The sequence below is a fragment of the Harpia harpyja genome, chromosome 1 (genome assembly GCF_026419915.1).
Source record: "Harpia harpyja isolate bHarHar1 chromosome 1, bHarHar1 primary haplotype, whole genome shotgun sequence".
NCBI lineage: Eukaryota > Metazoa > Chordata > Aves > Accipitriformes > Accipitridae > Harpia > Harpia harpyja.
In genome coordinates this window covers 53,272,475-53,295,276 of record NC_068940.1, presented here as the reverse complement: position 1 = coordinate 53,295,276, position 22,802 = coordinate 53,272,475, and the positions used below count along the sequence as shown (strand labels likewise).

Sequence of the window (22,802 nt, the reverse complement as noted above, 5' to 3'; positions counted from 1 at the left end):
AGGCAATGGAATTCATAAGACAAATGCAACCTCTGTAGGTCAGTTCCTACAAAAATATTAATTGTTCAGAAACTTAATGAATTATGTAAGGCTCCAACATTCTAGGCTACAAAAGTAGGAAGTTCTCTCTCCCCTCACCCCCAACTCTTACCTTGAGGTACAGACATATCACGCATAGACGGCACTGAAGTAAGTTGAGCAAGCTGCTCTTTCAATTTCTTCACCTCAGCTTGCAGCTGGCTCACATTTCCTTGTGTGTCTTCATTAACCACAGCCTTTCATAAATATGTTAAGAGAAAGTTAGGAAAAGGTACAAATAAAAATCTTGTATTTTATAGGATAAGAGAAAACTCAAAGACTGCAAAGCAGCAAAACTACTGAGAAGTGTTTCCATCTTAGGAAAGAAAGAATTCATGGGAAAAGCAATGTTCCATTTCCTGAGAAACCAGTAAGTTGAACTTCAGCTAAAAATATGGGTTAAAAATTTTAATGTTTTCTGCAGAATTCCATCTGGAGCTTTTTGACCAAAGCAGTATACATCGAAAACAGTAGTTTCCAGCCAGATGCCAACATACTTTCAAAACCCACCCATGAGAAATTACATCTTGGGTATTAGCATATATAAAAACTAGATGCACCGAAATACCATTGAATTTTAACTTCGTATGAAAATTTTAATTTTTAGTACAGATTTACTTACTTTTTACTTTTTTCCAATGAAGTGCTCTAAGAACAAGCAACAAATACACACTTTTATCAGCCATTACCTACTCCCCAGCTGTTGTATTCTATTCATAATCAAAAGCAAACAAGGCCTTTTCAAAAATCATTTGTCATAAAAAAACATTTAGGAAAGCAAATTTAGTATTTTAAAATAAGTTATATTCATTAAAATTAGTGAAAGCACAAGAGTATTTCAATAAAGCAACCCTGTTTGCAGATGTGTAGTTTACATGACAAGAAATTGGTTTTTTCAACAATAAAGACATTGAGGAACTCTCTTACCTTGTTTTTAATCAACTTTGCTCGCTGAGCAAAATTAAGAGTGGAGAGTGTTTCACCAAAACACCTGGATCCCGGGTGAACATTTGCGATAATACATGTTTTTGCATTACCACCAAGGGAATCCTATTTAAAAAACATGGAAGTTAGCCTTATTTGCATGTTTTTGGTGACAGCAGGAAGCCATCACCTAAGAACTACTGTGTATCGTTTCGAACAAATTGCAGAAGGGATTTTATTTAACAAATCTGCATGCTAGGCAGGTTTCTGAAATTTTATTTCAACTGTGGGTATAAAGGATGTGACTGTAAATAAGGACTTTATTTGGGTTTTCAAAACCCTGACTCTATACTACTTATCAACAATTTGAGTTTTGTTTTTTTTTTTTTAACACCTGAACAGGAGGGAGATAAAAGAAAAAATGGAAAAAAATTCAGGGAATACAGCAGATATTTCACTTTAATCTTGGTAATTAGCAGATTGGTATTCGCAGTATTTTGAACATCATGTAGCCTGTTGATTGTTCCAACCTATCTTCTAGTGGCAATTGCCAAACAAACAAAATCACAAAACAATAGATTCTTGACCAAGGATATAAAAGGAACCTCTCCCTTTAACATGCACAGTCTTCAGATATTTCTGTGCTGTTAAACAAGTAGCTCTCAAATCTCTGGAGAACACAGCAGTTAGACCTAAGACTAGAAGTCTAGTACTACAAAATAGACCACAAGCCTCAACCGCATTCTCTCTCTCTAGTAGAGGTGGTCATGTTTGTGGACTTCTTTGCAGTACAGCCAACTAAAAAAAAAAAAAAACAAAACAAAACACCACTTAAGAAAGTAACAGCTCATACAGTTGCAATTCTCTTCCAATTTCTACGTCTTTTGGGTTGCACTGGAAGAATATAGTTCTTCAGAGGTTCATGATTCTAAGATATACATAGAACAGGGATGGAATGATTGGGAAATTTTGCTATGATCACAATGATACTGTGTTGTAACACAAATGCTGGATTATGTACAAGTGCTATATTATAATACAAAAATATATTACAGATATTATTCATTACTGTTCACAGAATTTTGGTGAGTGCTGGCATCCAACAAATCTTTGACTGCTTCCATCGTTGTTTTCTGTTCATCTTGAAAAGAGCCCATAAGCTCTCAGGTAGGAAAGTGTAAATTTATCTATTTCTTAACATCGTACCAACACAGTACACATAGCCTAATTCTGGAAATCCTGTCACACGTTTCAACACATCTCTAAATATTACGTTGTGATACACAGTATTTCCCAGATAATAGGGATGAAAACATATGCTTCCTTTTCTTTAAAATTTGCAAATACGTAATAGGAGATTATGAGCATAAATAAATTTGTCTTCAGTTAATAGCAACAAATCGGCTAGAAGTCTGTTTAGGTAAAAAGATATTTTTCAAGCCTTCTTCCACCTGCCCAATATTGAAACAAATTAACGTACCTGAGTTTAGCTTTTTAGAGTAAAAAAAAAAAAAAAAAAAAAAGAAAATCAACCCAAACAAATTTTTTTTTTTCTACATACCAAGTAGCATATAAAATCCAGAGGATATATATTACCCGTAACAGAAAAGTGAGCTTGGAATCCCGGTAACAAATGTGCCTCTGTTTTCCATTACCCACATCAACAAGTGCTGTGATTACTTGGCCCAGGCAACTTAGTGATCGATTTATGTTACCTGCTTCCTAAAAAGAAGAAAGAGAAAAAAAAAAAAAAGAGAGAGAGAACAGATTTGGTGGATGGAGCAGGGCAGTACATCTGAAAGGAGAAAGATGCCACAGATATTACAGAACCAACCTTTAACCTCAGTCCTTCTGTATGGGTGTCTTTCTGTCTCTCAGATCCTGCCAAGTCTACCAGGTTGAGCAGGGAAGACCGAATGTTAACAATCTCTTTGTTTTTCTCCATGGATTCTACCGTGATAGTGAAAACTGCATGTGATCTTGAGGATTCTCTGTTCATTGAGGTCGATGCTACACGACGGTTTCTCCACCCCATAGTTAGTACCTAAGCACAATAAAGACATCAAACAATATCAAGTATCTCAGACTGTACCCAGTATTTACATACATGTGACGTAAATGGTAGTAAGCATATTTCAATGCAACGGCCTTTAAAAATCTGAAGGACAAGGACTTTTTTCCTTTTATCCAATAAAAGTATTTTAAAAGTGAAAAAATATAGCTACAGTCAAGCTTAATAAAAACACTAATTATAATATTCACTTCTTTCCTCCGGGAGTGCCATTATTGTTTGAAAGCAGTACACAAGGAAAAAATATTTTAAGTCACAAAAGTACTATGTGAATGTCTCATTCATGGAGAAATAAACCTGACAATTTCTGGAACACACATGCTGCCTGATTAGCAGGAGATGTAGTTTTCTGTTGCTATTTCAGAGATGTGTAGGGCAAGCATTAGGGAAAGATTACTGTAATTGCAATTCATATACTCCAAACTCCAGAACTACATGATTTCTTACATGTATGGGATAGTCAGGAAGCATTGCCCAGAAACAGATTTTTACACTGTTTTTTGGAGGATAGAGATAGGGGAAGAGGGTGTCACAGACACTGTGCAAAAAATATGTGCTTTAATCAAAGAGGAATATTTACCAAATAAGCACCAAGATAAATAGTCCAAACATTAAAAAGTGACAAAAAATACCTGGTATGCTTCAGCAGCGGATGACAACACCTGTTCAACAGCACCATCAACAAAGACTCCCTTCTTGATGTGTTCTCTGAGAAAGAGTCCAGCTGAAGCAGAATCTAGCAAGTCAAATATCTGTTCATTGTAGATTTCAATAAATGAGCATTTGCAGAGAAAACTCTTTCCACTGCCAGCCTGAAAAACACAATAATTTACACTATAAACAGATTGGTTTTATTAAGTCTGGCATTGTATGGCAGTGAGTCTCTTTTTACACATATCTAAAGCTATTAGTTTGCATATATAGTCTGCATATGACGCACTTCTGATGCCCAGCTAACAACCAACATCCAGAAACTCAGATGCATTTTTAGACTCAAAATATAAGCACGCTTTCGTCTGAACAAAGTGTACTATAATTTGGTAAAGTACTAGATGCAAGCGTTTCTCATTAATAAATTTGATGCAAGATGGCAATAATCCTGGAAACTTAACTGCTTACCAAACAGCCTTAGCTAATCTTTAATGTGAGACGTTACTTTCACTGCAATAATAAGTATAAAATAAATGTACCTTTTCTTTTTCACGTTCAATTAGAAAAAATAAGTATTCAAAGCTCCGTGGAATTACACCTCTCAGACTGTGAGTGAAATTATCAGAATCAGAAGGTCCTAAAGAGATTTTTAATTAAAAAAACAATTAATTAGTACTACTCAGGAGTAATGGTTGACCTTTTCAAGATGTCATTACAGAAGATTTCAGCAACCAGGTTTGGCAAATGGCAAATGGCAAAACCACAGAAAAAATGCAATAAAATCAACTTTCAAGATCTAAGATAATATTCCATAATCAGGTTTACATGTAGTCTAAATGATGCTTGTGAAAGTTTATTTTACCTGTCCATAGGTTACCTAAGTCTAAAATAGTATAAACTACTCAGACTTCCATAGAAAACATGTACAGATGTAGAGGTATGCCAATACAGCTACCTTAACCCTGATTTGAAGAACCAGAAAGATGGGGTGGATTTGTTCCCATGTTTACTTAATTTCTCGAAAACATGTCGGCCAAAGTGGTTTTGGTTATTTCAGTAATTTTCTAATGGCAAGCACAATATTAATGCATTTAAAATCACCACTGTATGAAGAACATGATTACAAGGGGATCCCTTCATATACAGAGGCCTTAAATTCCTAGTTGGATAGGAAGCAGTTATTTTGAAAAGCTCAATATATTTCAACATGGAAGACCCTTGCATACTAGAATATTTTTCTACACATACAAGGGATATCAGCCAAAAAGGGAAACCAGTAGAATACTCATTTTTGAGAAAATTTACTAAAAGTGTCTGATTTAAATGAAAAGCTTCTCTCCTGTTAAAAACAGAAAAAAATCTACATCTTCAAAATGTAGAGGAGAGTACCTATACTTCACTTTTTTGGTATAAAGCAAGAACAACTGCACTGAGCACTGCACCATTTCTTAAAACTTAAAGTTATCCGCAGGAAGACAAAAATCTAAATCATCCCTGGTGTTTGAGCAAGACATTTCAACTCAAGACAATAAAACATTAAGAAACCACTGAAAGATTAAACTCTCTCATGCACTTACCCATCATAGTAAAGGTTTTTCCTGACCCAGTCTGGCCACTAGCAAAACAAAACAAAACAAACCAAACAAACAAAGGTCAGATAAAGCTTTATTCCGGCTCTGAATTTTTCATTAATCTGCATCTTTTAAGGAGAACTCACAACTTAAAATGAAAAAAAAAAAAATTCTTCTAAACTGAAAATAAAAAAGAGAGACAGAGGCAACCTGAGAAATCAGTCAGCTAAAAAGGTATAAAAATACAACAGCAAATTTGACCATGAAATTCTGTTTAGATAAATCACCTTTTCTCTCCCCTGCCACCCACCATTTTCTTCCTTATTTCTGTTGGAAAGGGAAATAGTGGAACTTAGCATTAAAATGAAGGCTTTCAAATATACATATTAAACTATTTTTTGGGTCAATCTTTTGGGTTTGTGCCACTCAGTAGTGCACATAAGCCCAAAATGAGAAAAATACTTTTAAGTCAAATATATCCTTTTTTTCAAACCATAGTTATTAATCATGTTAGAGAAACTTCAGGGCAATTTCACTTCATTTTTCCACATTTGTATATTGTAACAAAGTAGACTTCATGGTTTTGCAATGCTAGGCTAGGCTAAAAAACCCAGTAAGGTTTTGATTAGATCAGTCCTTCAAGTTAGCGTTTTTGACCAAAGTGCTTACTCAGTTTTCAATATGAAAAAATATTGAGAGTTAATATAATGATATTCATGCTACTAGTCATGGATATATTTCTACCTTGAGAACACTTTTGAAAGTTAAAATTATCATTCATGACTTTTCCCACAGGCAGCTAAGACTCACTAAAGAGTTGAGCTTGCCAAATATCAAGTTAAACCGATTTTCATTCCATTTTACTATGGACATACTGAAAACAACTAGGTTTCTCTTTAACAGTACAATAAAGCTTCTAGTTTTTAGACAAACAACAGGAAAACTGAAATGAGTTTACATTTCACATTTTTGGCCTTAAGTATTAGAAGCATAACACCTACCAATAGATTCCTCCGAAAGAGGAATAAGGAGTACTCTTCAATATTGCAAGAACATTCCCTGTGTTGTGCTGCACTACGGAAAAGTGCAGCACACTACTTCCAAAGTTTACTGTAACACTAAACAGGCTCTGGCACTTTAAACCACAACTACTCATTCACACAATCTCCTCCAATGTTGCAATTGCTATGAAATACCATTAAATGACTTACTATGCAAAGATGGTTCCATTGTAGCCATTCATACAAGATTCAACAATATTTTTGGCCACACTTGAGAACACTGACTCCTGGGGACAAGGGAAAGAGAAGACACTTGGCACCACTCATTTAAGTATCTCTTCTATCAGTGTTTTCTATGCCATAACTTTATAATGTTTAAAATAGACACATTCCTTAAAGTTAGACATGTATCATGACCCCTGGAGTTCTCACAGCAAAACAATATGTCCCAAGTCTTTGTGACATAAATCACTCCTTCTGAAAAGATTTTATTCCTTGATAAACTGAAAGAAAAATAATAAAACTCAGCATCATAGTAACAGCTTTCAAATATGTATTATATTACATTTGGTCCAGTGTTTTTGCTTATGTTATTACAGTTTATACCATCAGTAGGTCAAAATTGAGCCTATGACACTTATCGAATCTAGTTAACTTTGAACATTTGCCACTTCACGATGGCATATTCAACAAATACGCGCAACTGTTAGCCTCATCTATTTTCACGTATTTCTCTTAGACCTGCAACAAGAGCCTAGCTACAAATAACAGCCTACAGTGGGTGGGGGTTTTGGTTTTTTAAACAGGAGTTAAATGGAATTGAAGTCTTAAGAGGAATTAAAATTAAGTTCAGAATTTCAAGCACAATATTATAAAAATTAAATTGAAGAATTTTCCTTCCAGTATTACCTGTCCCAGATGAACAATGCACCTGTTTAAAAGGCAAATGTATAAGAAGGAAATATAACAAATAGAATATAAACTCATAAGTTCCTCATATACAAATCACATCTTTACTATCAGCTACTGACTGCCAGTTATTTTTATGTTTGTCTCAACAGGTGGGTTTATTTTCTGTCTGTGGTGTTACTGTAAAATTTACAAATAGAAGCCTCAGTTTTAATGCAAACTTTTTAATTAAAGAAATTAATGGTTAAAAAATGCATTAAAACTATCAGAGACCAGAATTTAGTGCAACATTTCTGTACTATAACTACATATTACCAGTCTGACCACTGCAAAAAAATAAGACCTAAGGCACTACATCTTTAGAAAGGTTTAGTATAGCAGTTGCCAAAATTTGAGGAAAAACTGCAATACCGTTACACGATTTTGGAAGTTATTACCTGTGTTGTTTCCATATTTGCAACATAGTCAAACGTGAAGATCTTTGGCTCAGGCTTCGAATGCAGACGGATGGTATTTGATGAAAGAACAGATAAACACAAGCCTTGATCTCCATCCGTTAACACAGTTCCCTCTGAAGGGGGACGTACTCTTACATAAACTTTGATAGCATCACCTTCAATACTAAATGAATATTTATGCATTAGATTACTCCAAAATAGATCTATCAGCTGTTTGATAAAATTAAATCACAAATATCAGATTAAGTAAGTGAAGTCATACAAAGGTCTTCCCTGCAAATATGCTACTTGTAGCTGTACACATCAATTCACTACTAGCCACAGATTTATTACAGGTAACAATGTGGCAGATTTAAAAACAAAGAACATGAAGTTACTGGAATTTATTGCTGTTGCATGCAACTTCAGCTCTAAAAGAACACATTTCACAGTAAACTTGAGATAGATAAAACCAGTGTTATAATAAAGGTTTACAGTAGTTTCTAAGACTACAAGGCTTCAAGCATCCTTCTTACTACTGAAGTTATAAAAGACTTTACAAATGGAGCAGATAATGCTACATTCCAGCAACCAATTCTTGATCCATGAGTCCAATGAAATATAGCAGCACCTACATCTAAAAGCTCCCTAACCTATTTCATCACATCAGTGGATGCACCAGTAAATTTAGCTTGAATAAGTAACTGTGCATGACTATTATATTAAAGCTTTGAGGAGTTCTGGTATAAATACCAATATACTGATATAATATTAAAGAATTAAGTTCTTGCATGAAGTGGTAGCAAACCTGGCTTTACTTTACTTCATTCTTTCCCAAAAGGCAGTTATAGCATGAGGGTGTTACAACTGTTACTCATTTTTACTTTTGGTGAACAAGAAAAAGGAACAGAATAGTTTTAAAAATGGGGGAAGGACTTCGTGACTGAAATGTGGAGTTGGGGAGTGGCAAAGGAAAGGGCTAAAAAAGAAGAGGAAGCAGCTGAGAAAGGGAAGATGTTATACTGGATTTAAGACACATCACACTAACTTGCCGAATATATTTTCATTAGGTAATATTATTCTGATTTGTGGCAGAAACTGTTTATATTTGGAGGACGGCTTTTTGGTTTTTGTTTTAGCTTAGGACTTCCTCACAGAATTTAAGATCCTCATGGAAATCTCTTTGAGAAATTCTAGAGTCTAGCTGCAGAGACAGTGGACAAATGAGAATTTACCGCATGGCAGCATTCCAAGAGGAATCTGACACCTCAGGACAACACTTTTATTTAGAGAATTTTTTTTTTTTTTTTTTAAAACCTATAAGGAAGTTAAGAGAGAAAGGCAACAATCTTGTGCAGGAAAACATTGAAAGAAAAAACTTTAAATTATTTCACAAAGTTATACTAGGTTTTGTTTGCATTTTTTGTGCAATGGGATTATTCATATATGGGAACTGGCCAATACTACTTTACCTAGGCGCGTTCAACGAAGGTAATGCAGAGTCACGTAAATCTCCTATAAAATAAAAGTGAAACAGACACACAAAAATTAAACAAGATAAAATTACTGCTCAAAACCCCCCTGTTTAAATAGAAAATACTGTAAGCAGTACTGAGGGAGCTAAATGGAGAGCCTTATAAATATCCTTTTCATGCATAAATCAGAACTGCACAAAAATATTTATTAACTATCTTCCTCTGGCAGAAAGTTTGCTGTTTCTTGCAAAGGTAGAAGAAGCTCCTGTCCTGCAATGTGACTAGTCTCTTAAATTAATATATATGAGGTTTTGCAAGTGCTTTAGAGCATTAGGAACATAAATGTTAATAGTATTACATATTCCCGTTATATTTATATAACACTACAGCATGAATTTATATAACACTACAGCATGAATTTATATAACACTACAGCATGAATTTATATAACACTACAGCATGAATTTATATAACACTACAGCATGAAAGTTTTACTGATGACTGAAAAAAATCAATTTTCTAAACATGCACAACTCAGTAGCTATATTACTTCCACTTTATGAAGTAATACTGAGCACTCTGTAATGCATAAAGCTCTCCCGTATGTATAAGCATCATTTTGCACAGCTTCATATTTCAAGGAGATGGCACATATCACCCCATAGGTAGATATGGTGACTTATTTTTTACTTAAGGGTGAACCTGGCACGAAATTATTTCACGTAGGTTAGTCAAAATACTAACATAATCAAATTTAAAAAATAAGTAAAATGACAATGAAAGGTGATTTACCAAAATATTCCAATCATAAAGACCTTACAAAGTCTCTAAAAGTGCACAGGTTTTAGTGTAGGAGGATCCCTTCCAAAGTAGAATTAATAAAGGTGTGCAACGGTACTAACCTTCTCATTAACATGCATACTACATTAATATCCTGCTGCTGCTAGGCAAGCCTACCTGCTTTGATTCACACAATAACATCTGAGAAATGTTCTAGCTTCTAATTCAGTTCTTTATTCTTCAAATGCACAAGGTATCAAAACAAGCTGGGACAAGAGAAGCAGCGCATTTTGGAACGGCAGTCAGACTGATAGATACGTGCACAACCTGTACCTTGGGAAATGACCGACTCTCAGCTAACCCTTCTTAGCTCCCATTTTAAAGAGCTGCTTTCACTTGAACGCTCGGAAGAGATTATAGTTACAAACATCACAGCTAATTAAAACTCGATAAAATTACAGAAGACAAACTGATAAACGCGGGACGGCTGACAGTAACAAGGTTTGTAAAGCCTTCCGGCTCGGGAGGGCTGCTTACACGAACCGACCACGAGAATCCTTTGGGGATATCAGTGCCAGAAGGCGCTTCTGGAGGCGGGGGGTGGGGGCTGACCCCTCTCCCTGCCCCTGCTCCCACTCCACCGCCCTTCCCCGACACCACCGGGGGCAGCGCGGCTGCCCTGCGGGCACTCCCGGATGGCACCGGCCCCTCCGTGGGGGCAACGAGCCCAGCCTATACGGCCATAGCTCTCCCTGATCCTGTCAGTTCTTACGCCTGGGTGATACCCCACGGGAGGCGACCGGCCCCAGAGGGCAGAGCCGTCCCTCACCCGGCCAGCGACACTGACTGCAGCGCAGCCTCCCTCACCGAGCCGCCCCGGTCCCCTCCTGTTCCCCGCACAGGGGGGGTGGAAACATCCCTCAGCCCCTTCACGGCCGCGCAGCCCCACGGCCACCCCGTCCCTCCTCACCTCTCATGCCGGGAGCCATGACCCTCGCCGGCCCTGCCGACCCCCCGCACCTCCCCGCCCACCGACGGCCTCTCCAAAATGGCGGAACGTTTGAATTTGGCGCTAAGGACGGCGACGTGGCCCCGCCCCCTCCTCGAAGCCAGCATGGGCGCGGCCATTTCGCTCTACATCCTACCCCGCTCCGGCTTCTCTCTCGCCATTGGCTGGAAGTGCCTTCGCTCCTTTCACGTGACGGAGAGAGTTACGGAAGGGAGGAGGTGTGTTAGTTCTGTCCCACTAGGGCCACCGTCCGCTCGCGCCCGCTCGGCCCAGAAGAGTGTGTGTGTGTGGAGGCGGCAGCGCGGCTTGGTCGCGGGCAGCGGCCATGAGCAAAAGGAACCAGGTCTCCTACGTGCGGCCGGCCGAGCCCGCCTTTCTCAGCCGCTTCAAGCGGCAGGTCGGGTATCGGGAGGGGCCCACGGTGGAAACCAAGGTAACGGCCTGGCCCCGCGCTCGGGCGGCGCGGCCCTCCCCGCCCGTGGGCTTGTGTCGGGGCCCTGCTTCCTTGCCCACCGCCGCGGCCGGCCCCTCCCCGGGGGTGGGAAGGGGCAGTGCCCACTTCTTGGGGCCTCCCGTGCCGTGATGCCCCCCTGCCCCTCGGGCTTGAAACGAAGGCGGTGGGGAAGCGGCACTTGAAGGCTTTGTCCCTGTAGGGCGAGGGGGAACAGTAGTTACCTGCTTAAAATGAGCTGAAACTGTCTTTGTAGCTTGTTTTTGCTTCTGTGTTGGAGATTCAAAACAACAACAGATTGTAGTGCCCCTCCCCATCGCTGTTTTTAATAGCTGCAGCCGTGGTGATCATGGTGCCCTCTGCAGAGCAGCCAGTGCCGACCTGTCAGCGCCCAAGTGGTCTGTGGGGGCAACGGGGGAAACGGCAACGATGTCCCAAATTTTAACTGCCCTTACAAAGCCCAGGCAGGAAAAAAAAAAAAAAAAAAGTGTTTTAAGGCTATAGTAAAAAAATATCTTGGAAAGGAGTTAACGTCATCTTAACATAGGTCAGCAGACACAGACTCCGGTGTGATGGCAGGGCAGGGGCAGCAGGGTTTGAGTGAGCTTGTTAAAAGGCAGCCTTTTCTGAGGGGACTGTTTTTTTCTGTTTCCAATGTGCTTTTGCCTGTGTTTCCTGCTAACTAAGGTTTTACAGGGTGCCTTAAGAAAGAGGCCTGTCATTATCGTAATATAGCAGATGCAAAGTTGTTTCTTTTTGGTGACTAAGGAGATGTAAATTTAAGCTATGGTTTAACATTAGCTGGTAGTGCTGCTTGTGCAGTTACGTTGTTACCTGGTTGTACTTGCACGAATCTTTGGATGATCCCACCTGACCTGTATGCAGCTGAAAAGAAACCTAGCAAAAAAAAAAAAAAGCCCCCCCCCCAGTGGGTCATTGTTATGGCCTTGATTTGAATCATACTTGTGCCACTGTGGATATACAAGTTACTTGTGAAAATACCTTTTATTACAGACAGGAATGTATTGACTTTCACCACTTGCTCCATTCTCCTGTATTGCCTTTCTAAGGTTCAATTCTAGTATATTGTGGATCTTAAGCTGAAGAGGCCATTATCATCTAACCTCTCCAGATTGGTCAGTAAAGTAATAGTCACAATGATTTGTTAAAAAAAGAAATTTGTGATGAACTGGAATTTGAGATAAAAGTATACCTTTAGTACTAACTGTTTCACTTCCCAAGGAAGATTGCATTTTGTCTACCTCTTGGTAAATTCAATAGATTATGGTAATACTATCTATACTTTTCCTTATGAGATTAAGTTTTCAGTTTCTCTAATATTGCCAAACTTTATGTTGTTGCACTGAGGTTTCCGTGCCAGAAAGTTTATTTTTATAAAATTTTATCCCAAATTATTCTTCTGCCTTAGAGCACAAGTTTGAGAGAATAGAAACAGGGACATGGTCTTCCTTGTGTCAGTAAAGCTTACTGGATTTGGTTAGGCAGCTTTAATAACAAAGCCACCAGGGACTCCCTTTCCCTTTGTGCTGTTTTGAGTACAGCATAGAAGATTCAAATTTGGACCCATGCATTTAAGATTTTCTTAGTGTTGCATGGCAGGCAGTGCTTGTACAGTAAAGATAACGAACAAAGGAATTAATTTCTTACTTTCCAAGTTCCTACTGTTTTGGTCTCTAATTGAAAGAGCCCATACGGTTTTTTTCTAGGGGACACTACATCTCAGTGATAGAATTGGAGTGTCATTTGGAGTGTGCTGGGAGGGCCTGGCACTGACAGCTGTGCCAAGTCTCCTCACTAACCTTACTGCAAAAGTGAAACCAAAGAGAACTAGCCCACCCTTAGTGGTTGTGATCAGAACTGCGTTTATTTCTCTCCTGTCTAGAGAGAGCAGCTTCCACTTGCAGATGGTGATAGTGAGAACGGCAGTGACAACGAAGATGAGCAGCCTCAAGTGGTAACACTGAAAAAAGGGGACTTGACTGCTGAAGAAGCAATGAAAATTAAACAGCAAATCAAAGAGGCCTTGAAGTCAAATGAATCAGGTGAGTGAATCAAAGAGAGATAACCCATAAAAGGGAGCTTGATAATTTGCTTATTTTTCTACCATTTAATATTACCTTTGATTAATTGTTTTGAAATTTTCAGCTAAATAATTTGCACTTGTGATTCCTAATCTGAAGTCGTTGAGTACATATCCAAGCTGTCTGGCATTTTATAGTATTGCAGTCCTGTGCTTCTTGATTGTGCTTCATCCTACCTCCAAATACCACCTTAAATAAATGGTTGGGGGTTTTTTTTGTTATGGTATGTCATTGTCCTGGCACACAGTCTTTTGACATCACCTGTGATAATTTTTGAACTCATGAATTATTTGAACTCATTAGTTCAGCCAAATTTGATGGCAGAGTGGATGTCTTAAAGGTAATTGTATGAGTTCATGAAAGAGAGTGATGGGCAGAAGGAGGAAACTCAGGTTAGTGCTTCAGTGGAAAGAATGGCAGGTGAGTAAGCTTGGTAATGTGTTCACTTAACTGACTGGTCCATGTTATTACTTGCTTAAAATTATCCCCAGTATGCGTTGTGACTTGCAAATATATTATGCAAAACTAAATTGATTAGTTGAAAATAACAGGTGGTGCAATAGTGCCACCAAACAGCAAGGTGTAGAAAAAAATGTTTCTTTGCTAGAAAGAATTAGAAAGCCTTATCTAAGTTATTTAATAGGCTTTTCAAGAATGAAAAGATGGAAGTGGTGTGGGAGAGGTTGCTGCAGTTAGGCAATAAAGATGTGAAACTATAGTTGATGGATACAGTTATGTTAAGAATTTCTGTCAGTATTCATCATTCAGATATGGTTGACATAAGTGCTTCGAGAGTCCAAAAACTTCCATAATCACACAGGGTGTGATGAAATGTAGCTTTATCTTTATTTTTTGCTGACAGAAGACTTGACAGATTAAAGGTAGCTAGTACTGCCTCTAGTGGAAATGTCTTGACAATTAAGAATATAAAACTGGAACCTCACAAGTATAAAATAGAAAGGTGATTCATGGAAGCTGTGGACCTTTTCCTTGGTTAGCCATTGTGGCTATTTACAAAGGCTGTAAATTGAGCTTAGAGCAGATTGAGAGCCTAGCACATCGCTATCAATAGGACATCCTTAGCTTCTGTCTTCTTCTGCCATTTGGATTCAAAAATTCAGGTTTGTGCTGTCCCTATGTAGAAATATGTGTTAAAATTTAAATGGTAGAAATTATATAAATGGAGAAGTCAGATAACAGTAGTGGGAGAAAATACATTGAGAATCTTATATTTTTGAAAAGCAGATTGTTGAAAAATTCTCAATTTTTGTAATGCAGGTTAGTCTGAAACTAAATAAAAGTACATCTGATTTGTTTCTGCAGGTAGATATGTATACGTTAGGTATAACCAGGTAGTGAACTGAGGGCTGTGTTCATATAATTTGAACTCCTCTGAGAAAATGCATTCAGCTTCTGGCTTGCTTACTGAAGTGTAATGCATGTGCTTGGTGTTGTAGTTTGTAAAGTTGTCACATGATTTCTTTTCAAAAGTGGGATCACCCTCCTACTGTTGGGAGAAATTTCAACCCATTGGAAAGAAATGGCATGATTCTTTCTGAGCATTGGTTTCCTTTTCATATAAGCAACTTGAATTTTGAATGATCACAGTAGGAGGAAAAACGATTTTGTAAGGCTAGGCAAAAAGTAGTTGTCCATGAGAGTCTATTGAGATGGAGTCCATGCTGTGAAAAAAGTCCAAAAGAGCTACCAAGCTGAATACACAGTATGAAATGGAAGTGTATTTGAATAGAGTAACTGAACTTCTTTGGTGGAAAAAGACATTCCTAAGACATAATTGTATGTAGTGAGGATGGTTGTATTGAGTCCCTGTAGGACTTTGGCACCTTTGCTTATTACCCCTGCAGCCCTTCAGTAATAACTTGCATTTGGAGGAAAAAATCCACGGTAGTAGGTAGCAGAGTGTTGAATCACTATGCTCTGGGGACTGCTGCCCTCTGTTCTACATTATTGTATTATTATTCGTTCATCTGCCTCTGCTGTCAATATGAGGTCTTGGCCTCCTTTTCCTTTTTTTGGCTTATGGGAATAAACAGGGTAAGTGCTACTGTGTTACTCTGCTATGGCCAGGACCAAGTGCGAAGGTATGGGTGACTGTGCTACAGCTTGCTGAAGGCTTTTTTGAGTCTTTGGCCATCTTTGCACTGTCAGTCTGACCTCTAGATTTAAATTCTGATTTCCAGTCAGACAGGTATTTAGACAGCTGGTTACTGCCAGTTTAATAAAGAGAATTTTGAATAATGTGTTAATTTCTTTTCTTTTTTTGGATAATTGTCAATTCTGAAAATGGGAAGTATAAAGAAAGTTTGATGCTGAATGATTTGATTACATTTCTTGTTGCTTTGATTTTTATACCAGAGTTGAAAGTGAAATTAATTTAACAGGTACTAAACCATAATGCATAGCCCCAAATCAGATCATTAGTAAAATTATGTGAAGCTGAAAAGGTAGCAGGGAAGTAAACTTTCCAACTGCTAATTTTCCTTGCCACCATGCATCAGTGCTGAGGCACTTTGATAGATCATAAGTAATGTGCTGCTAACCATCTGTTGTGAATAGAAACTGTTAAGTTTTTCAGAACATGCAAAGTACTCAGTTTTGAGGTTCTGCCCTCTCCTCCTTTATATCTGTAGTGATTGTCTTCATTTGAGGGTCCTTGTCATCAGGCTTTGGTTTGGGATATTATTCTAGGATTTTCCATATCTCATTTACATAGTTTCTCCTTCCTGTTTTTCTAGAACCAGTTTGACACGGCCACACTTTTTTTTATTTCAGGCACCAGCATTTCCTGTGACTCGCATTTTCCTTTTCAGATGAGTAATGCTTTTGCATTAATTTGGCAAAACCAGCTGATTAATGTCCTAGCTGCACTTAGTTGCCTCCCAAGGCAGAACAAAATTTAGTGAAGCTTGTATGTTGGCTTTTGCAAGTATAGTCACAGGGAGCTTTATTTAGGACTGAACCTTTCCTATATAAGAAAACACCCTTCCATACTGAGATATTTTTCTCTATGGAGGACTGACTTAGAGGCTTTTTAAAAAGAAGTCATTTGTTTATCAACAGTCATTTTGCTTAATATTTTTATGCAGCATTTTATAAGTCATTACTGTTGGTTCAGAGACAAATTAAAATGGTCTTATGAGAAATAAAAATTGCACAAAAGAAAAGATGGCAATTACTGCAAGATACTTTATCCCAGCACTCATTATAGTCTATGGAATTGATCTTTCTACTGCTTTTCTAGTTCACCTGGCCTCTGGGACACTCTGATACATGCAGATGAGCAAATTTGGCAGAAGGTGTCCTTACTCATTCAAAGTCTTTTAATATTATTCTTGTCTCATTCTGTATGCTGGGGTTGGGGGAGGACAAGAGAGAGGAGAGACAAGGAGAATACAGTCCATGCTGTCTTGGATATCGGAGCTCTTTCCTTAGCTTAAGCAGCTGTTACATCAGATACATATCACAGAGTTCATGCTGCTCTTCATCATGTGAACAGCAGGAATCTAAATAAAAGCTAATTTTACAGTATGGAAGTAACAAAAACTTTCCCAAGTGTCCTCATAAACGATTGAGACTGAGTATCTGAGCAAGACCGGCCTTTTTATCTTCATAATACCAGGGTGCGGAATTCCTGTAGAAAATGCTTCCAAAGGCATGCATAGAGGTGGGTGGCCAGAAAGCACTAGAAGGAGAATCTGAACTGGCTGATCTGACCTTCAAACCTTAGAAACCATTAAGAAATTTGCCAGGTTATCATACGTTTTTTCCAACCTTTATCATTGAACAGACAGATATCTTGAAATATTGTTTGTGCTGCTCCTCCTGTTGTTCTGCCAGTTTAGTGGCGTTTGTGTTTCCTGTCATTGCCTCATTGACCCATGCAGACAGAAACTGCTGAAAAATCGTGCTGCTAACCACACAAATGACTACTAAATAAAAAATGCAGTAAACTGAAGAGCAGTGTTTCTTTTTCAGACCCTCATTTCTGCTTCTCTTGTAATATATAACTTGCAATTAAAAGAGAAGAAACAAAATTCTGATTTGTGGCTTCTTAAATTGATGTGACTTGTGAAGTGAGTTTTCAGCTCAATGTTTGATTGTGCCCCTCTTAGTCAAGCAGTGTAAAGGTTTGTGATCCAGGTAAAAGCAGCAGTGACTGAGAACAGTCCGAATTTGAACTGCTAGTGTAGTTTTTGGACTCTCTTATCAGAAGTGGATTTTATTATTTCTCCTGTAATGCCTTTATGTTGGTTGTATTTTACTTTGTGTGTTTCAGTGTGTTTATCAGAAATCCTGCTTTCCATAATTTGTAATACTGATACTGTCTTTTATCAGGGCTCTGTTTGAAAAACTGCCAACACTGAGATTGTTTCTTCAGTCTCTTCTTTGCATTGCTTAATACACTCAGTTTTTGGAGGTCATCGATACAAATAAAAAAGGACATAAGAGTCTGGTAAAGTTAGAAAAGATGAAGCGAAATTTTTTTCCCAGCTGGAAAAGACAATCTTTAACAAATCAACACAAATTTCTTGAGCTGCTACATCAAATTCTTTCAAAAAGCATAGTCTGTGTGTTCTCCCTCTTTCCACAAGTTGCTCAGGTAAGGTTAAGCCTACTGTGTTTCCTTACCTCCTTTGTTCTTTGTCAAGCATTGCCAACACATCATAGCTCTCTGAAGCTGGCCTGGGATGCCTGCTGAAAGGAATGTCACTGAGCATATAATGAAATTTTGACAGTGTTTAACCAGGCCAAGAGCTAAAATCTTTTCCTTTGATGCAGAATGATCCGCAAATAGTATTGAGGCCCTGGAGGTCAGACCTAAGCTAGTTGCCATTTTGGTGGAGTTTTTGAGCTTTGCTCTGTTTATGCACTTTGCTTATTAGGTGTTTAAATTCATATTGCAAAGATACTTATCAGTTTCTCCATCTGGTAGACAAGGTGAAATTAGTTTGTGCAGTTCACAGCGTGGGTAGCAGAAGAGCTGGGAGTAAAATTGACATTTCTGACTTCCATTTTGTCATGGGCTACGAGTACATAGCTGTTTACCTGATTTATTTTGTGGATATGCTTTCATTACATTTTTAGGGGTTTGTATTTTCAATTTACCATTCTAAGAAAATGTAGTAATTGCTGGTTGTCCTATTTTCACAGCTGTACTGGTACTGTACACAGTCTGTATGCTGGCTGGCTCAAGTACATAGACAGTTGGGTCTGCTCATAAGTGAAATTTTTATAATAGATGCGTTTGGTTTTTTTGCAGAATTTGGCTTATATTGTGCCTCAGATCTTGTTTAAGTTAGAAGATCTGGTTTTCCAAATAAACATTGTAGTTAAGCAACAATTAATTAGTAAGGGGAATTATTTGATATTAAACTTCGGAGCCAAAAAATGGAGGCCCAACTTCTGAGAAAAATGATACATAGTGCATTTTGATTGGGTTGGGTGTGATATGTTTTCAGAAACAGTTATTTTTCCCTCCCAGAATTTACCATAGGCATTTCCTAAACTTCTGTATCACATGCACAGCATCTAAACACCTAAGCTTTCCGTGTAGAATTCACAACAGATGCATTGAGAAGTATGCTTTTCATATTTACAGTTTATTATTGCTGGTAATTCCTTGTAACTGTAATGCTTTTCTAATGCACCAGTCCTGAAATACTTTCCCAGAAGCTGGTTAGTTATTTTCTGCATAGTAGTATTCTCTCATAAACTAGTGCAGAAGCATGCATTTTGTAGAAGTCATTGACAGAATGGGTGCTTAGTTTTTAAAGCTAGGTTTCTTCTTAAAAAGGGTCTCTGAAACTTGAGGAATTCCAAGTGAAGTTTCCTAATGAAGTTGATGCCTTCATTTATACCACACAACCCTTAAGACACCAGATTTAATAGTTGCATTGTTTGGAGTATGCACTGAAGAGTGTTTCAGCCAGTGCTGTGTATGGTAACACTGAAATGTTAGTCTTCAGCCATAATGCTTATATATTGAGGAAAGAAGTCATGCTAAAGACAAAAGATATTTATTGGCGATAATTAAATAGCACATAATCTTGTCAAACACATGCATATTGTTAGGAAATGTCTGTTGAATAATGAATTTCACACAAGTACGTTAGGAAAAATATTTTGCACAGAACCTATGGTTCTTTAACATCCTGTCACATATACATTATAAAAATTGCAAACTACTGCAGCATGAGCCTTTGTGTCTGATTCATGACTTTACAATTATGCTTTTTTTTCCAGAGTTATTGCCTTGATGCTGTTACTTGTGCAATAGCGTTCCTCCTCTGCCTGATAATCCTGGAAGGGACTTCTCTTGTTTTTAAAATTGTTATTTGCTGTAGTACATGCAGAGGAGCAGAATTAGTCACTTGGAATTGTCTGGTGATTTTGCAGATACAAAGAAACCCTAAAACTTTCATCCTATATGATAATAAAAGGCAGGTTTATGACCATGTGATCTGTTTAGCTGTCTCGGCAGGACAGAGTATAGTAGAAGAAAAAGCTTTGTCTTGTGTATGTGCCATTTTGTTCTTTAAAGAGATACAGTAATTCTGAAATAAGTGCATTTGTTTTCACGGATTTTACAAATGGTGAGGTGGAATTAGAGGATCCTATAAAGTTGGCCTCTCCATGTTGGTAAGTGTATGTGGCTGGATTGTGTGGGAAAAGCTCTACTGCTCAGTCTCTTCTAAGTTAAAGCTCTGGTTAGCGAGAACCCATTTCTAATAGAAACTGCAGGAGAACTGTCTTCAAGGGCTGGTTGCCATGGAGCAGATGTGTGTGCGTGAAGGACATTCATCGATACAGACTTTGTAGCCAGAAAATACATTTTCATGATTGTTGTATTCTATCAGAGGTCTCGCTGATCTTGGTTCTAGGGAATAAGAAAAGATAATAGTGAAGGTCTGTATGTGTGTGTGAACATGTGTAGATGAGTTCTGATTTTACTCTCTTTGTTATAGATGGTGAACCAGAGCCTGCTGATGGAAAAATTATGTTCAGGAAGCCAGCCAAACGTTCATCAGAGAAGTTTTTGGACTTCAATGTAAGTTCAAGTAAGAAGATGAAAGAGGCAAAGAAAACTAAGAGAGAAGCAACTACTCCTCAGAGTACAGCTAAGCAAATAAAAAATAGCAGTCTTCTCTCATTTGATGATGAGGAAAATGATGATTAGGAGTTGGGTTTTTTTATATTTTACTTACCCTTCTAGGGATCTGAGTAAGATTGAAGGTTTTCCTAGAAATTGAAGCATGGTATCTGAGTCTTCTCTTACTTTGTTATAGTCCAACTGGAGAAACATAGTATAAAACTAGCAAGAGCTAAGTCTTTGCAGTTCAGATGGAACTGTAGGAACAATATGTCCTGTCTTTATTTTAAAAGAGAATTTAACCACGTATGTAAAAGCTATTTGAGGTCACAAATGAGTAGCAAAATACACCTGTACATATCCAGTTTATATAAATTTTCAATCAATACATTTGAAAATCTCCTCTGTTACTAAAAACACATTTCCTCTCTATTTGTTGGCCTTATTTGACAGTTGTGTGGGTTTTACCTGTTATTGTTGACTTGACATTCAAAAGAGAGAGACTTCATTGCTGTGGAACAGAGACTGAAGTTTTCTGTCTCATAGCTTAACAGAAGTTTGCACAACTTTTGTACGTGTGGTTTGGCAGATTAGCTCTTCGCAGAGCACTTGCAGTAAGTGAGCCTGCAGTTGCTAAAATCATCTAGTCTTAATGCTGTCTTTGGTGAATGCAATCTAAGAAGCATCAAATTAATTTGAATTGATTGTGCTAGCAAGATATAAAAATTTTGATTGTAGTTGATGGTATCAATGCAAAAGAAAGATGCCTAAACCCTTGGAGATTGTGCACTTTGGTTATCATACTGATGAGGTCAGTATTTTGGTGGTGGTTTTATATTTTTTTTTTTTAAGTATATTTGTTCCAGTTGGCTACCTATGTGTTCATAATTATTTGGGATCTCAAACAGTGTATTTTTAAAAAATGTGTTTCATCTTTAAGCTGCGGAAAAGCATTATTTTGGTTTTCTTCAAGTAGGAAATTGTAAACAGGAAATTTAAGTCAAGAAATGTTATAGCTGTGATACAAAGTTTTAAAATTTTTCAGTTGCCCATGTACAGTACACTGAAAGTGACCATTTCTGTACCATTTATGTAACAGAACATGCTGAAATTCAAAATAACACTGAGAGCTGATGGGATTGGGGAGAACAAGGTGGTGAAATGGGACTAGTGACTTTGAAATGATTTGGAAGTATGGTGTGTTCTGTAACCATATATAAGGAAGACCTGAGACTGCTGCAGAATTACAGGATATGAGGCAATGAAACCAGTTCTTCTGCTGTGTGACAGGACATCCAACTTCATTTGGGCTGTAAAGCTTCATTGAGGAGCAAATTTGAAGTTGCTGTCTGTAACAGCTGGTTTTAGTTTGTTAATCTGGTATTAAACAATAAATTACGTTTTCTTTAAGTGGTCCAAAGATATTTTAATGAAAATTTCAGTACATAAAATGGGATTTTTTTGTCACCTGTTAATGGAGCTTCCTATGACTGCTGCCTGTCTTCATACATACCAACTTCCTGCAGCATAAGATCAGATGCAAGTCTGCATACTATTTCACACTAATTGTGCAAGTGCATATTACCCTGATTTTGAAAATGAATAGATCTGTTGTCCTTTCAGAAAATTAAAACCAGACCTATAAATGGATATTAAAGTCTTGTTGTAGCACTGGTCTGATATTAGAACTGCCAGAGAGGTGCAGCGTGACAACCTGATTATTCCCATGAGGACATGTTACATTTATAAATACATAATTCATCTGTATTCTGCATATGTAGAAAAGAAAATCAAATGTAGGAAGAAGAAATACAGAATCAAATGTTCCCAGGGATTAATCTTTCCATTTATTTTGTATACTTAAAACTTGTTTGAATCCATTAAATATCTATATATATACCCCCATGAGAAATCCTGTAGCATTACAGTATACTGAAGAAATATCTGGGCATATTTCAATAACTGAGTAAATACTCTGACTTGCTGGGACTCATCTGAAAGAATGAATTAACCATTGACTGCTTACTTAAACTTTTCTGGTTCTGTTTGTCAGCACAAAAATATACTTGCTTACATTTTTCTTGCGCAGCCTGAAAGCTCTTCACTTTAGCTGTGAGGCAATTTAGGAGATATGGCTATCAAGAGATAAATGCTTGCCAAGGATCAGAAGGAATTTGGATTTACCTTAAAATTAGAGAGGGCCTCCCAAATATGCAGCTGATTTGGCATGTT

The 22,802-nt window shown here is 37.7% G+C and overlaps 2 protein-coding genes across 2 annotated transcripts in view; one reads left to right on the top strand and one right to left on the bottom strand.

Annotated features, from left to right (window-relative positions):
- KIF15 (kinesin family member 15) overlaps window positions 1-11,148 on the bottom strand; it is a 39,077-nt gene extending 27,929 nt beyond the window's left edge. The window contains 12 exon segments of the mRNA XM_052794474.1: window positions 152-275; window positions 1,006-1,128; window positions 2,599-2,724; window positions 2,837-3,046; window positions 3,706-3,885; window positions 4,264-4,361; window positions 5,302-5,339; window positions 6,507-6,583; window positions 7,643-7,826; window positions 9,115-9,157; window positions 10,868-10,910; window positions 10,912-11,148. Of these exon segments, the coding sequence (XP_052650434.1) occupies window positions 152-275; window positions 1,006-1,128; window positions 2,599-2,724; window positions 2,837-3,046; window positions 3,706-3,885; window positions 4,264-4,361; window positions 5,302-5,339; window positions 6,507-6,583; window positions 7,643-7,826; window positions 9,115-9,157; window positions 10,868-10,910; window positions 10,912-11,025 (1,360 nt within the window). The 5' untranslated portion in view covers window positions 11,026-11,148.
- On the top strand, window positions 11,127-21,980 carry KIAA1143 (KIAA1143 ortholog). The gene is made up of 3 exons (XM_052794488.1): window positions 11,127-11,339; window positions 13,261-13,420; window positions 20,446-21,980. Exons 1-3 carry the CDS (start codon window positions 11,232-11,234, stop codon window positions 20,655-20,657), a joined length of 480 nt encoding a protein of 159 aa, XP_052650448.1. The 5' UTR covers window positions 11,127-11,231; the 3' UTR covers window positions 20,658-21,980.
- The last annotated feature ends 822 nt before the right edge of the window (window positions 21,981-22,802 follow it).

Bases quoted from the DNA above. Each gene is read 5' to 3' on its own strand.
- KIAA1143 (XM_052794488.1), top strand. From the start codon at position 11,232: ATGAGCAAAAGGAACCAGGTCTCCTACGTGCGGCCGGCCGAGCCCGCC. The intron at 11,340-13,260 runs GTAACGGCCTGG...TCTCCTGTCTAG, and splicing joins GGCCCACGGTGGAAACCAAG to AGAGAGCAGCTTCCACTTGC. The intron at 13,421-20,445 runs GTGAGTGAATCA...TCTTTGTTATAG, and splicing joins CTTGAAGTCAAATGAATCAG to ATGGTGAACCAGAGCCTGCT.